Source organism: Equus caballus, chromosome 7 (assembly GCF_041296265.1).
Source record: "Equus caballus isolate H_3958 breed thoroughbred chromosome 7, TB-T2T, whole genome shotgun sequence".
Lineage (NCBI taxonomy): Eukaryota > Metazoa > Chordata > Mammalia > Perissodactyla > Equidae > Equus > Equus caballus.
This window is the reverse complement of record NC_091690.1, coordinates 87723100-87739373: the sequence shown is the minus strand read 5'-3', so window position 1 is coordinate 87739373 and position 16274 is coordinate 87723100. Positions and strand designations below refer to the sequence as shown.

General features: G+C 46.6%; 1 protein-coding gene across 41 annotated transcripts in view; it reads left to right on the top strand.

Annotated features, from left to right (window-relative positions):
• PLEKHA7 (pleckstrin homology domain containing A7) overlaps positions 1-16274 on the top strand; it is a 198749-nt gene that overhangs the window by 95766 nt on the left and 86709 nt on the right. For 3 of the 41 annotated variants that reach the window (XM_070274894.1, XM_070274890.1, XM_014741790.3), the window contains exon 1: positions 13858-15495. The exons of 32 other annotated variants lie outside the window; for them this stretch is intronic. Coding sequence is in view for 1 of the 9 variants with exons in the window: in XM_023646120.2 (XP_023501888.2) it covers positions 5629-5663 (35 nt within the window). In the remaining 8 variants the exon portion in view is untranslated. Of the gene's footprint in view, positions 1-5613; positions 5664-12096; positions 12430-13857; positions 15496-16274 lie in introns of those variants that run through there. 6 more of the 41 variants (XM_070274892.1, XM_070274888.1, XM_023646120.2 and 3 more) reach the window with 5 other exon arrangements.

The following is a 16274-nucleotide window of genomic DNA, read 5'->3' as shown; positions in this document are numbered from 1 at the left end:
TCTTAAAATATTTTTCATTAAAGCCATTTTTTCCCCATGAAAGTCTTATCAGAGGTTCATAAAGAGCACAGTGACTGGCACGGATCTGGATTTTAGAATAGCGGGTGGGTGGCCAAGAGGACAGTGAACTAGAAAACGCAGAGTTCAGAAGCCAGGAAGTCAGTTAGGAGGCTGTTGGAATAGTCCAAGTGAAAGAAGATGAAAGCTTGGATTTAGGACTATGACAAGGGAAAGGAGCCAACACACGGCAGAGACATTTCCTAGGAAGAGTGGACAAGGCCTTCTCAATTCTTTCAGGGCAAAAATAAGGCAGAGTCATAATACTACTTGCTGCCATTTATTGATAGCTCAGTATGTACCAGGCAAAGTGCTGGCGGGTTACTGTTATCATTGCTTCTCTTTGCTCCAAAGTAGGCGTTATTACTTCTGTCCTCCAGATGAGGAAGCTAAATCTCAGAGAGGTTAAGTAACTAACCTAGAGTCACCCAGGGGAACAAAGCAAGTGTTCAAAGCTAGAACTGCTCATGCCAAAGGCCACTGAACAGCCGTCTGATTTTGGTTTGTCGCAGTTTATTGGAAGTACTTTATGAAAATGTACTAGACCTTTTGAATTTTATGACTGAAATAAAAATGACAAAAATCCTGTTCTCAGTCGTAGCCAGAAAACTAAATTGGAATGTTTACCTAGTTTTACAATGTTTGCTATAAGATCTAGAGAAGTCTGAATTTATAAGATCTATAAAATTTGAGTTGTTGAGAGGGCAGGAGGGCAGGCTTGGGGGTTGTAGATCATGTGACTCTGTGGAAAACAGAATTGTTTTTGAATTCTGAAAGTGTTCCTGGTCATGTATTTCTGGGTAACCTTTTGTTGATGTTTTTTTGCCATTGGTCAGGAAAAAAAAAAATGAATGGCCTTAATTAAAATTTCTATTGTTTTTGCCGCAGAGGAAGGAAGCCTTTCGATGGTTGTCATGGTGATGTCTGAATGTCACCGGTGAAGTGGGTAGTGATTGCCATCCAGAGCCCTGAAATGAGCGTTTATCATTTTTCTTGCCCCCTGAGACGCTTGCACAACCAAACTGCACATTTCCTTAATCGCCTTTTAAATTTGCATTTGTGCCAAATGTGTGTGAGGGAATGTGCTCCTCTGCAGCCATGGTTAGAGTCGTGAAGTCTGAAACCCCATTTCTAATTGCTTTGTGCTCCTGAAGCAAAATGGCATATGTGAGGTGCTCATGAAAACTCTCCAAAAGTAATTAGGAGCTGCCAGCCCTCCACGCGGCACAGCCGGACAGTGTGCAAGGCCGCCTCCCTCTCCCAGCTCTCCTGCCCCCTCCCAGGCCCTCAGAAGTCTTGCCTGATACTCCTCTGCAGGCAGCCCATGTAAAGTGCCTTGCCCTGAATGCATGGCAACTTACACCAGTCCTGCTCTTCCCTCCTGCGCCCAGCCGCCTCACTGGAGCCATCGTGCTGCATGCAGGCAGAGTGCGGCTGTCTCTGACGGGAAAACCAGGCTCTCTTGCTGGCTTTAGGCTTTCTGCACAGTATGATTGAGGTGTCGGAAGGGGAATGGGGAAGAATGATGTTGTGCAGGTGGGTAGCATGGATGGGTTTTCAGAGCTCTGTCTGCTCATGAAGTTACCTGTCCTCCCCACCCCCCACCCCAGGCCTGAAGAAGACAGCACAATGATACCCCTCCTCCCCAGTGGTGCTGTGCAGCTGCATAATGTGGATGGATTTTCAGTTCAGAGCTCCATCTGCAAATGAGGTTACCTCCAGGTCTGAGGAAGACAGGCTTTATGACCCCTCCCACCCCCAACTGGATATCTGTTTTATATAACCTTTCATGTAGAGTGGTGTTGTGACAAAGAGCAGAGTTTGCCATCAGAGAACCTGGTTCAAGTTTAGGCTCCATCCCATGTGAACCTGGGAGAGAACTTGACCTCTCGGAGCCTCGGTTTCCTCTTCCGTAAAATGGTAGTAATGACGGTAACTGTCTCACCAGGTCATTGCATCACATGAGATGATGTCAGCTGTAAGTGCTTTATAAGCTGCTGTAAATTCTAATTCATTGGTTATTCATTAAGCTCCTATTGTACGCTGGCTCTGTGCTGGAGAATTGGAACCAACAGAGAGGCAGGGCAACAATACAACAATGAGAATCAGATGGTAACTGTGTGATCCCAGTGTGCAGCAGCAGGCACTGAACTCCCCTGGTGTCAGGGAAGGCTTGTAGGAGGAGGTGACCTTGCACTGAGTCTTGAAGGATAGATAGAAGTTAGCCAGAGGGGCAGGGAGACAGCCTTCAAGAAAAGGTAACAATGTGTGCAAAGACACTGAGGCACCACTAGAGCCAGGGTATCCATGAGGTAGCAGTGAAGCACGAGTCAGGGAACAAATAGAGGGTGTTGTTTGTCTTTATTCAGGAGGTAAGGGGAACTATCGGATGATTTTAAGGTGAGGAGTGACACAATTTGTAGGTTTAGAGATATTACAGGTAGCTGTGTGGAGGGAGCAGGTGGTTGGATACAGAGAAAGGATGATGACCTCAGAGGCTACTGCCATCATCCCAGCGCAAATGGCTGTGGGAATGGAGAAGATGGCTGGAGCGATGATACGGGACGTAGAGTTGGCCTCTGACTGACAGGCAGTGAGGAAAGAGGCAGGATGACTTGCAGCATTTCTAAATGGTGCTACTGTTGGCATTTTAGTCGGGATAGGTTTTCATTGTGCAAAACAGTGTTGTTCAGCATCCTGAGCCCCTTGTCCACTAAATGATCCATAGTCATTGTGACTACAAAAATGTCACTGCCATTTTTCCAAATGCCCCTGGTTGAAAACCACAAAATGGTGGTTTCACTAACATGGGGGAAAAAAGAGGAGAAAGAGGGTGAGAAGGGTTCCATTTTGGAATATGTTGATTTAATGGTGCCTGGAGGATATCTTGGTGGAAGTGTCCTGTAAGCAGTTGAATCTAGGGATCCCAGCTCAAGAGAGTGGACAGCACTGGAGATAGCTTCGGGAGTCATACCCATGGCAGCAAATGAGCTTTCCCAGGGAGGATGTTATCATGAGAAGGGGCAGGTAGATGGTAGAACCTTGGGGACCATCTGTGTCTCATTTGATCTTGCAAGCTGGGGAGGACTGATAGTATCCTAGGGCCTACCGAGAAGGGGAAATTGAAGCTCAGCAACAGCAAATATTTCCAAGTTTCTTTTTTATTTATTTTATTTACTTATTTTTGTGAGGAATATTAGCCATGAGCTAACATCTGCCACCACTGCTCTCTTTTGCTGAGGAAGATTGGCCCTGAGCTAATATCCATGCCCATCCTCCTCTGTTTTATATGTGGGACTCCTGCCACAGCCTGGCTTGATAAGTGGTGCATAGGTCTGTGCCCAGGATCCAAACTGGTGAACCCCAGGCCACCAAAATGGAGCACGTGAACTTAACCGCTGTGCCGCTGGGCTGGCCCTTGACATTTCCAAGTTTCTCTTTTAATCAGTTTTGGCAGACTCTCTCCTTGGCCCAGCCAGTGTCCAGGTGAGGCTGGGGAGAAGTGGATTTTATCCCTTTTAGTTGAGGGCTCTTTAAATGTCTTGCTTTCTGGTCAGTTGGACCAAGTGTCTCAGTGACTGGCTGTTACTATCACTGCCTTACCTCGTGTGCCAGTAAGGAGGCTCCTCACAATTTGCTTTTTCCCCTGCAGTGGCAGATTTTTCCTTGGCGCCCTCCGTGTCCTTGGTTCACTGATTAATAGACTCTTGAGGAATTGCAGGGAGGCGTTTAACATGCATCAGATACCATCACTAGCAGAGAAAGGGATCCACTGAGCCCTGTCTCTGCAGTCTGCATCCTTCCCCCGCCGACACAGTTTTACGCTGGGGAATTGAGTCTCGATCTGGAAGAGTGCCGTTTAAATGTGTGGTTCAGAGTCAGTGACGCGCAGCTGTCTCCAAAGTGAGGAGTCCAGGAGGCTTTGCATCCCCATTTCCTTGACATTAGCTCCTTCAAAGGTAGGAGTCATTCCAGGTTAAAGATCGCCACCAAGTTCTGGGCTCTAACCTTCAGGCTTTCAGCCAGTACCCACGCCAGGGTGTCGGGGCTTCCAGACAAGGATGTGGAGGGCTGGTGATTGATTTTCAGAGCATGGAGATTCTAGTAAGAATGGCTTGTTCTGTTAAGCCCTTACTTTGTACCAGTTTTCTTGTCCTGAAAATGTAAGGAGCTGGTTTTACCATGTCGTCTTCGTGGGGAAAAGTCCAACCTTTGATTCCAACTCTGGAGTCAATGGACCTAGGTTTGAATCCGGGCTCTGTCCCTACCCAGCTGTGTAATCTTGCACAAACCCCTTAATTCTGCTCATCCTCAGTTTCCTCATCTGTAAAATGGAGATAATAGTACCTATTTCCTGGAATTATAATAAGGCATCGGATGTCTGCACGTGTCTAGAACGTGATACGGTGTGATATGATATGCTCACTGAACGTACTTTTATAGAGCTGTCTCTTTTATCGTATGTGGTTCTTCAGCCACCACCCCTCCTTTCTGCACACACTTTTGGCTCTGTGCAGAAGTCTATTTAAGGATGTGGAGAGCTAGTAGGTTTTCTTTAGGGAGAGGGGACCGCCATAAGACCACTACCCTTATTCACCTCCTTGAAACCAGGCACTGTTTAGAAGTCTGTCACAAAGCCCACACTGGCAGTGTGGGGCTGTAACTGGAACCCAGTTCTAGCTCCAAACTCACACTCTTCCACTGTCTTTGATGCCTCTGCCCTGCCCATCCCCTCTGAGTCCTGCTTTGCCCCCAAATAACAAAAAAGAAGTGAAAGAAAGAAATGCTAGAATAAAACCAGAAAAGTCTGTCCAGATCTTCTGTCTGGACTCAGTGATTTGCTCACTGGAAAGTCCGGGTACTCTGTGTCTTGTGGGTCAGGCGCCTTCTTCCTGCCTTGTTCCTTACCCTGGGGTTCCCTTCCTGAATGGGCATCACTAGGAAGTTGAGAAGGAAACTGGGTTGGGTGGGGGTTTTCCTAAATCATCCCATTTTGCTCTTTCCTAGAAGTGAGATACACAGAGAGAGCCCCTCCCTGACCGGATGTCTGGAGTCCTTCTCCCTGCCGGGCCAGTTGCCCTGTGCGATTGGGCCTCTGGAGTCCCTTGGTTCTGTTAATACCATTGTTAGGAGACCCTCAGAGGGGCAGTTGGGAAATAGGCAGCCTTAGGTCGTCCCAAGCCGGCATGTGAGAAGACAGCTGTGGCAGTTGGAAGGGTGCCTAAACCAATTCAGGACAGCTTGGAGGCTGTAGGAGCAGCTGCAGGAGGCTCCTCCCACCGGAATGTGGCTGGGCTACTTTACCTCTCACACCCCGCCACAGCTTTAGCTTTTGCGAACAAAGACCCCGTGCTTCAATTTCTCATGGACGTCACCTGGGCTCTGGGCACAGGTAACGTCAGATCTGTGTGCTGACACTTGATAGCACAGCCCTGGTTTATGGAGTAAAGTGCTAAATGTCGAGGTGTGTGTGGGTCATTCCATGCTGCACACCTGTGAGTGAGCTCATACTGCGGACTTTGTTCCTGTCTTGATTTCCTCCTTCCGCGGCTGCCCTGACCTCAAGGCAGCATGGGAAAAGTTACTAGCTGTGTTTCCCCCTTGTGGTGAGTATCAGAGAGTTACTGCCTCCCCTGTCGCCTCTTTTTCAGCTCTAACCATGTGGAAGTGACACAGAGAAAAGGAATCTAGTAGAGTAGCACCAGGCATCGGAGCTGGAAGGGCTGGCACCCTGTGCTCATCATTGCCAACCTTTTCCCCTTATAAAGGTGAGGGGCCTGAGGCCCAGAGAGGGAAAGCCACTTGTTTGCCTCCCACTTGCCTGGTATTGTTGTTATTTACCTTGAACAAATTAAATGCCTGAAGTAGGGTGCCGGCAGGGGAGACATCAAGATGTAGGAAAAGAGTTTGTCTTCTGGACTTGGATTCCGACAGGAATCCTAAATCCTTCTGAAAAGTATGGCCTTGGACAAATGACTTAAGCCCTTTTAACCTTGGTTCCCTAAGATGATAATACCTTGCAGCGTTGAAGTGACCATTAGAGGTAATACGTGCAAGCATCCCAAGCAGTTATTCACAGTGGTAGGTGTTTAGGAAACAGTTACTGTTATTTTAACATAGTCCCAGTGGTTTGTTTAAGGTTACTGGCTCCATTGGACTATTAAAGCTGTGTATCTAAAAGAAAAAGCTTGACATAGGAATTGTGAATCTCAGTGGAAGCTTCCTGTGAGAAGGGACTAAGGAATCTAACCCAGCTTCCACCGTGGGGCTGTGACCACCTGCTCCTGCGGCTGGCTCCTGGGAGTTGGCCTAGCTTCTCAGCCATAGCTCTGTGCAGGGCCTTGTTTCTTTGTTTTCCCACCAAAATGTCACCTGATGCTTAGGAGCTCTTCATCCCACACATGTATTTCAGCAATCTCTTGACTTCCATAATTGCCAAATGGTGTGTTGGATGGATTAATAGATTCACGGAGCTAGAGAGGAGCATAAGGTCATCTTGGCAGATTGCAGGCCTGGGGTTTGTGTTCTTTCTTTAGCAACATCTTGCCAAATGGTATTTTGACCTGGGCTTGGAAAATTCCACCAACAGGATGCACCCAGGCAGTCTAGTGTTCAGAGGCCACTCTGTGACATTGTTGACACTTAATTCCTTGAAAAATATGCTTCCCAGTGACTCTATCCACTGATCCTAGTTCTACCATCCTGGTCCTCAGGGAACAAATCAAATTACTCTTCCTTACAAGAGCCCTTCGGAGATGACAACAATGGTCATGTGCCCTGCGTTTTCCCAGGCCATCAATCTCCAGTTTTTTCAGCAATGTGGCTTTGACCCATGGGTCCTCTTCACAGTTCTGGCTTGGCTCTCCTGGATGTGCTCCGGCTTTCCACTCTGGCCTGGAGGTGTGGTTATCAGAAGTGAACACAATATTTGAGTGGAGTCTGATCAGTTCAAAATAGAACATTTTTTACCTCCCTTGTTTTGGACTCTATACTACCATTAAGTGAGTCCCAAGGTCCTAGTGGTTTTGTGACAGCTTTTCCACAATGTTGACTGATTGGGTTTGTAGCAAATCAAAGCCACTGAATACAGACTCTGTGTTGTTTCTTAGGGCTGCCATAACTAGTTACCACAAACCTGTTGGCTTAAAACAACAGAAGTTTATCCTCTTACAGTTCTGGAGGCCAGAAGTCTGAAATTAATGTGCTGCAGGGTTGGCTCCTTTTGGAGGCTCTGAGGGAGAATCCATTCCATGTCTGTCTCTTGGCTTCTCGTGGTTGCTGGCAATCCTTGGCATTCCTTGGCTTATAGATGCGTCACTTCAGTCTTTGCCTCTGTCTTCAGGTGGCCTTGTCCCCTGCGTGTGTATTATATCCTAGTTGAATCCAAACCAACGACACTGGATTTCTATGCCAGGTCTTTTAACTGGATACAAGTATTCCCATCTCTAAAATATATTTTTCATGTTTGTTAGTGGAAATGAGTCACTGGAAGGTGGATTTTGAGACAGGTAATTAATTTTAAAACAATGTATGATTTTTTTTCATCATCCTTGTTTTCAGGAGCCTAGTGTTAATTTATGGTTAGTAATAACTATGCCCTTGAGAAGTTCTCTAGCCCTCTGAGATCTCAGTTTTCTCATCTCTAAAACAAAGAGATTGGATGAGGTGAGGTCTGTGTCATTTTCAGCGCTAAAACTCTTAATACTGTGATTTCTGGAAAGCAAGGATTATTAATAAACTATGTCTTAAATTGGCTTAATAAACTGATTTGAGAATTTATAGCTCTTGACTGAGAAAGCATTATCATTCATGAGTCTGAAAAATGTGAAAAAGTGTATTGTTTGCTTTGTTCACCTTTAACAGGATATGGAGACCAAGCTATTAATAGCCTCATCCTTCTTGATTACTCACCTTTCAGGTGTAAGACACTATAGGATTGGCATCTGGTTGGCTCTCAAATATTTGTTACACGAATGATGAATATACTTATGTCACATATCATGGTTGGGGCTAAGTAATGCAATATCACTCAGGTCTGATCATCTAGTAATTATGGACCTTTTAAGATTCTTCCTGAATACCTAGTGGAAGCAATTATTTTTCAAAGATGGTAGCAACTTTTCCAAGTTGCTTTCTGGAGCAGTTTCCTTATCTGTGACGTGAGTGGCTGTTGAGGGCTGGACTCCAGGGCCTGTGCTCTAAACACCACAGTAGACGGTGCATTGTTCGGGTTGAGGGAGGTCTGTGATCTTGTTCTAGGCAGCACCTGGTCAATGCTTCTCTGTGGCAGGAGCCCCCGCCTGCTCTCAGTGGCCCTATGGGTGTCCATAAGGGGCTGCAGCCACTGGTACCTCTCTTCCTTTGGATTCTTTAGGGAGAGCACTGTTGGCGGTGCCTCTCTGGAATTTTCACTCTGTAGAAGAAACAGTCTGCTGGCTGTCTTGGGGCTCACTCTTCAGGAGACCCGTCAGGGAAGGCTGAGGGTAAGTCCACTCACCTTCAGTTGTTGGGAAGATTCTTCTAAGATTTTTTTTGTGAGAAGGAAAATTTTTGGTCTATTTTTGCCATCTTCTTTTAGCTCTTACTCTTCTGCAAGAAATCTTTGTTTTTTAAAACGGGTCTCCTTCCTAAAAGAGAGATCTTCTCCAGAATCAGTGGTAGTGGTACAGGGTAAGGGTTGCAAACTCAAATGTCTCCAGAGGCTTAGCAGATAAAAAAGCAGCCTGTGCTTGTGCTCTCCAACTTGTTTTTGGAATACTTGGTCCACTCCATTTATCTTGCCTTTTCCCAATTCTGGTTGAGATATAGGTACAAAGAAATTTCTCTCCTATAAGAAAATAAGAATGCAGGTGTGATGATAAATGACACTAGGTGTACACCCTCAACATGAGGAAGCAGTAGGGAGTGGTGGGGACTGCAGTGAACTAGAAGAGTCATGCCACCTCTCATGGGAGCCCAGAGTTGGCACAGTTTTTGTTTTTCCAAGATGAGCTGGATTTTTACATGAAATTTTCCCATTGTTAAACTTAGGCTCAATTTTTAAAATTTGTATGGCTCAAATAAAACTAATTTTGGGGATGAATTAAGTCATCAATTTGGAGCCTCCGAGACATGTTGGGGCAGGTTGGCATATGAGATGGGCTCCCAGATCATCTCTGTCTCTGGGTTGGTCTGGTCTGGTGTAGGGGTCCTGGGGGAGCTGTGTGTGGAGGGGACTGCTTATGTTCATCCTTGCATTCGAATATGGAGGAGTCAAGATATGTAAAGTAAAAAGCAAGTTATATAATTATATGTATGGTTTTATTCTATTTATGTGATTTTTTTCTAAAAAGATGTGTAGGGGCTGGCCCCATGGTGTAGTGGTTGAGTTCGGCACACTCTGCTTCGGCAGCCCAGGTTCACAGTTCAGTTCCCAGGCATGGACCTACACTACTCGTCAGCCATGCTGTGGTGGCAACCTGCATATAAAGTGGAGGAAGATGGGCACAGATGTTAGCTCAGGGCTAATCTTCCCCCAGCAAAAAAAGAGGAGGATTGGCAACAGATGTTAGCTCAGGGCTAATCCTCAGCAAAAAAAAAAAAAGTGTATGTAAAATTTTAAATGCATAAAAATTTCGTAAAGGCAGCAAACAAAAGCAAAGGATACACAAGAAACTGGTAAAGTTGTTGCCTGTGAGATTGACACTGAATTGGAAGCAAAAAAGGAAACTTCTGCTTTTTTAGTTTATACTCTTCTGTAACACATAGTGCTTAATTTTTGGGAGGCAAAATGAAAAGAGTTGTTGGGAAGTGTAATTGCTATATAAAGAGTGTAAGCCTTCAGTGCTGAGAGTATTGAGGAAGGAAGAAAGCAGAGTGGCCTGGAGTGATTAGGAAGGACTCCTGGAGGAGATGGGGCCTTGAAGATTGGGCAGAATTCATTAGGGAAGAGGACAGCCAGAGCCCAAAACCCAGGCGTAGGAAAGACAGGGTGACTCGGGGACTGGGGAACAGTTCAGTTTGGCAGGAGCTGGGGCTATAGGGACGTGGAGAGAGAGAAGGAGGCCTTAGCAGTGAGGAGCCATGGAGGGCATGTAACAGAACATAATGGACTGAGAGCTGTGCTTCAGCATGATCAATATGGCAACAAGGACGAGGGAGCGTGGAGGCAGGGCCACATGGTGAGAGCCTCTCACATGGCCTCGTGTGGCTCTCAGGTAGCTGTCACTGATCCCTGCTAGGGTGTTGCCTGGTGAACGGGGTGATGCCCCTACACCTGATGAATAAGCTCCTGCCACTTCCTGTTCCTCCTCTCCCAGGAGTGTGGGCTTTGGTAGCTTGCCAATCTCTGCCAGAGCTCGGTGTGGTTCCTGTACCTCTGAAGCCAGCATGTCTCCCCAGACGTTTCAGAGGTTCTCTAGAGCAACTGGCTATTGACTGAAGTGCAGCCACTCAGAACAAGCCCCTACTTTGGAGCTAGGCAGATCTGGGCTTGAATTCTGAGCTTGCCACTTACTGGTTCTGTGGTCTTAGGACGGCACTTGATCCCTTTGGGCCTCAATATTGCCGTTAAAATGGGGATAATGTGATTGACCTTCTAGGGTTATTGTACGTAGCAGATTGATACTTCACAAATACATGTGCCTTGCTTTATATTATGGCACCCATTCTGACCTGTGGTTATTTATGTTTACATTACTTATAGTTAACATATAAAATATATATTTATTTGTATCTATTTATGACCATATCAGTTTATTCTGTTGGTTTGTAAGCTCCTATTTGGAGGGGATAATTATGTTCTAATCATTGTTTTACCCCAAAGCTCTCATAGTGCTAAGCACATAGTAGGGCTAAATAAATGGTGGCTGCATGGAGTTTGTGCTGTTAGACCTCATCCAGTCTTTACAGCAATTGACTTGGGATCAATTAGGATGTGTCTGTAGGCTGGGGCCTATCTCTTCTGTGGTTAAAGTAAGTTTTGTCAAATGTCCTTGTCAGATAACCTGTCAGGATGGCTTGTGACTTATTCATTCTTTCATTCTGCTGTGGCAGATCTATATTTCATGGGGCTCAATGTTTATGCAATTTGGGAGGCCTTCTTTAAAAATACATATAATTGCAGAAAGCATGTAAACACATTGCTAGGGCCCTTCTAGGGCTTGGAAGGGGCTTGTGAAAGTCAGGGGCCCTAGACTGTGAGCTTCATTAGTTTCACAGTAAGTCACCTCTGCACTTAAAGATTTATGGAACACTCCCTGCAGGCAGGAGCCGGAGTTAGAAAGGATGTGGAGATTTCTAAAAGGGAAAAAATGGTGGTAATGGATACAAATTTTAGTAAAACTGTTATCCCAAGTAGAGTCGGAATACAATCCCTGTATTCTTTTTTTCATTCAACAAACATTATTGAGCACCTACTGCGTGCCAGGCACTATGTAGGCACTGGAACATCGCTTGAAAACAGAAGTCCCTGTCCCATGGAGCTTCTATTTCAGGTGGTCACCTGCCTTGTGACTTGTAGTCTCCATGTACCTACTTGCGGACTTGGAGAGCACCGGTGTTGATCTGTGGCTGTGGCGGTAAAGCCACAGGCAGTCAAGGCACCTCGAGGCCTTAGTTTCCCTTTCTAACCCCCTCCCCTTCTCCTTTCCGGGCCTCTTCTGGGAGTGAGAGCTGCATGGTTAATTTGATGCTGAGGGGACTTTAGCCATCCCAAGCAGTGCTGGAGGAATCATAGATTGTTACTGGGGGAATGGGTGGTGGTGGCTTGTAGCTGCTCAGCTCCTTCCCGGCTCTGACCATGTGCAATAGTGATAAAAGAGCCATCATTTCCCCACCAAAGCCTCAGCTTTGGGGCTGATTTCAGCCCCAGTGTGGCAGAACAAAACTGAGTGAGCACTTTCTTTTGACTCCAGAGCTCATAAGTAGAGGTGTTTCTTATGTCCTGCTTCTAGAGGGGCAGCCAACCCCACAGTCTCAAAGAAGAACAGAAGACTCGGGACCTCGGGGACACAAAGTGCGTGCCTCGCTGTTTACTCCCAGCCCGTATTCTCCTTGGTCACAGCGGGGCTGTGACTCAGAGCTGGAACTGTGTTCCTGTATCATTGCCAGATTTTGCTTCGGGGGTGGGGAGGAAGGAGAATGAATGAGTAGGAGCAAGTGCCTGCTGAATTTGTAGCACCTTGGGAGGCAGCTGCTCCAGAACCAAAACTGAGAGAGAGCAGGCGGGTGGGCTGGCAGCCTCCGCTTCACAGGTGGCTGGGTCGCCCTCCCTGTGTGATCTGAACCGGAGTTTTCATAAGGCCAAGGCTGAGGAAGACGCAATCCTGAACATGGAGCTCAAGGAGAGAGTGAGTGTGTCTGCCACCTTTCCCGGCAAGAATGGGAGAGCAGGTTAGTCCTGTACTGGTTTCGTAGGGGTTCAGTTTACTGCAATGTATTCTGATTCATGAAAGCCTAGTAATGACTGAGAGAAAGGGAGTTTTCAATGGCTTGGTTGGGAGCGCCTGCAGTTAAAAAAAAAAAACAAAAAACCCAGACAATCCAATTTAATTGGGAATAAATAGGACAAAAGTATCATTAACTACACCCCCCTGATGTCATTCCAAAGGATATTCTGTCGCCAAGTGAGAGGGGAGGACAGCTGTTCTGCCTCGTCCCTTTCTGCTTTCAATTATGTGTAGTGTTGTTACACTTCAGTCTGTGGCTCCGGCAGCAGTCTGAGATGAACCTCCGCGTCTTAAGCTGTTATAGCTGGGAGATACCTGAAACATCACCTGCTCCAGCCTTCTCATGTTACACTTGAGGAAGATGACTTATTGACGAGTATTAAACAGAAGCATAAAAGTGGGTGTTCTCTGAGGTCGAAAACGTTTCCCGTGAAGTTTTAAGTCTTTGGTGGAGTGTGTGTCCCAGCTCAGCGCACCCTCCTGGGGGGCGGTTTTTCGTGGGCAGTACTTTCTGAACCATCAGGCTCGACCCAGTGAGGGACAGGAGTGTGGCTGAAGGAAGGTGCCTATTGATCTTAAGCCACTTTGCCTGGCAGGCAAGTTCTTTAAATAGAAGTTTAAACAGGAGGTTGAGTGTTGTGTCTTAACTCAAAAGGAAGAAAATGTGTTCTTGATCCGCTGTCCTACAGCAGGCTAATAATACTGGAGGTTGCAACATGGAAAAAGGCAAAGCAACTCTGTTAGAGTGGAGCTTTAGAGCTAGCAAAAGGAAAATATGAGGCACTGAAGCTTGAGTGTCTGCTGTAGGCCAGGCACATTATCAGTGCTCTTCATAACAACCTTGCAGGGTTGGAATTGTCTTCTCTTTCTCCAGATAAGGAAGCCAGCACTCGGAAAGGTCACTAACTCGTTCAAGGTCGTGCACCGCCGCTGTGCGGCAGAGCTGGGCTTTGAACTCCAGTCTCTGTGACTCTGAGCAGCCTTGGGTTCATGCTCTGCAGGCCTCATGTGGCCCCTCCAGATGGAGAGCCTCACCCCCTCATCGGACAGATGAGGAAACTAAGACCCAGAGAGGCTGAGTCTTTGTTTGGGGGCGTGGAACTGGTTGGTAGTAACAAAGCTGGCACCTCAACTCCTATTACATTGCTTCCCTGCCAGCTTCCTTTAAAAAAGTTAGGGGAGGGGAGGCTCTCTGGGTTTGATGTCCTCATTCTATCAGGAGTTTGGCTTTAATCTTTTCATGTTTATTGAGGTCCTGTGAAGCCAAAATTAAAACTATTAAAACTTGGTATCAACCAAGTAGCAATCTTAAATTCTGGAAGAAGACGACTTTGTAGCAAACTCCGGTTTACAGACGGGTTTGTGGGTTACTGGGTCAGAAGAGGTAATTTATGAAATGAGTTGGCCACTGAATGGATCTGAAAACATCTGGAGAGCCTAATGAAAGAAAGAGCTTTTCAAGTCATGCTGGAAGACTTCAGTCTGTTAAATCTAGAGTTTGGAGAGGACAGACTTCCCTCTTTGCAAGATATGAGAGCTTTAAGTTCGCTCAGTTAATTTTGTGACTCTCTTATGCCTGGCTCTGTCTGTGCCAGGCTCTGCCCCTTTTGGCACCTTTGGGGAGGAAAGCCGTTTCTGACTTCCCCTCCAGGAGGTGGGTCTGGGGTTTGGCTGGATTTCAGTGTCTCTGCCTGGTTGGGTGTGTGTGTGAGTCAGATGTGGACAGTGTGGGAGTGCGGAAGGCCCTTCCTTGGTCTGTGCCGTGCTCCCCAGGGCTGGTGGAGTCTCCTAGCCTAGGTGTAGGATCCTTTATCAGGCCTCCCCTGCCTCCCCAACTCTCTGGGGGATCTGTGATACCTTGGGCTGCTGAAGTCAGACAATGAGATGGGTTCTGCACAGCCTCTCCCTGAAGGTGACATGTGTTTGTGCTCAGGCTGTTGAGATAAAGGAGTTCAAGTGCCTGCACCATGGATGTTACTGTTCTGTGATGCAGGAGATACAAGAGAAATAAGTGAGTGACTGCTCCCAGCCCTCCAGGGACTTAGGATCCTACTGTAGGTAGAGGTGAGGGGGAGGAGAACAAACATATGAAATAGGCAGAGAGCAGTATGAGAAAGGGTATAATCAGTCACCAAATTGTAGGTTTCACACCAAATACTCTCCCAGTTCACAAAAGGGAGATACAGGTGATGCTTGTATTATCCTCCTGCATGTTTTTAATCACTCAGTAATTTCCTCTCGGGTGTTTGCATTCCATTCTTTGATTCTCTCTGTTGATATAGTAACTCTCCTTTGCAGGGATGGGGGAAGTTACAGGGGAGGGCTAATTTCTCCAAATTATATTGTAATACAGCTGGGAGAGAGCCAAGGATGAAGCTTTCTTGGCATGTTGGTGTCTCGTTCTTCCTTTGGCTGTAAGAGCAGAAGCCACCACCTTCTGCTGGCTTATGACCCTTTAGGTTCTTGTCTCTTTGTTACCTGAATCCAGACGTCTGTAGGGTTACCTGGCCTGTTTGGAGGCATGGCCTCAATTTAAGGTAGGAGTCTCCTTAGTTGTTTCTCATTCATTCGTTCAGCAAGTGTTACAGTGCCAGACACTGTTATAGGCTGATAATAGCAGTCAAAAGACGGGCAAGGTGCTTGCTCTCCTGGAATACACATATTAGTCAGGGAGACTGACAGTAATCAAGCACATCCATAAGTAAGAAAAATAACAGTAATAATTAAAATAGGGTGACAAGATATGAAGTGACTGGGAGCCTACTTCAGTGGGTGGCTGGGAAGGACTCTGAGAAGGTGATAATTCTGCTGTGGTCTTAATGATGGAGAACCAGTTATGAGAGGATCGGGGAAAGAGCTAGTACAAGGGTTGTTAAGTAGGAAAGAGCTCAATGACCAAGCAGCAGAAAGGAGGCCCGTGTAGCTGGGACAGGATGGGGAAGCAGGAGAGTGGTACAGGAAGAGGATGGAGCTGAGCAGGACCAGATCATCTAGGATCTTGTACGCCAAGGTAAGGAGCTTGAATTTTATTCTTTCTGTGTGATGCGGAGCTGTTGAGGGTTTAAAGGAGGAGTGTGATGTGATCTGACTTATGTTTTAAAAGATCAGTTAGGCTGCCATTGAGGAGAATGGGTGGTACGGAGCCTGGGGTGGGAGCAGGAAGAGCAGTTAGGAGGCTGTTGCAGTGTCTTATCAAGAGATGACTGGGGTGGTGGCCATAGAGATGGAGGAAGTGGATGAATTCAGCGTAGACTGAGGCCACAGGACTTGCTAAGATTACTGTATGTGGAGGTTAAGGTAAAGCCAGGAATGGAGGATGACTCCATGTTGTTGGATAGCGATGCTGTTAGTGGAAATAGGGAAGCCTGGAGGAGGAGTATCAGGTTTGGTGGGACTTGGGGGAGGAGGCTCATTGTGCTTTAGCCCTGTTAAAATTTAGATGCCCGTAGTCATAGCCATAGTCAAGGCACAGTCAGGTTCAGCAAACGTTAATTGAGTACTTTCTGTATGCCAGGCATTGTGCGAGGCTCTTGCATATATGTTCCTTCATTTTACCCTCACAACAACCTTTTAGAAGGATATTATTATTATTCCCTATTTGCAAATGGAAGAGCTGGGGCTCAGAGAGGTGAGGTGGCTTGCTTTAGTTTGACCCCAGATCTTCTGACTCCAGGGCCCTGGGCTGACTTGATGCTCAGGGTGGATATTCAAGGAGGCTGGTTAGTGGCTGTGTTCATGGCTTTCACTTGGAGAGAGGATGGGGGACCATATGTTGGCTCATCAAGGCCT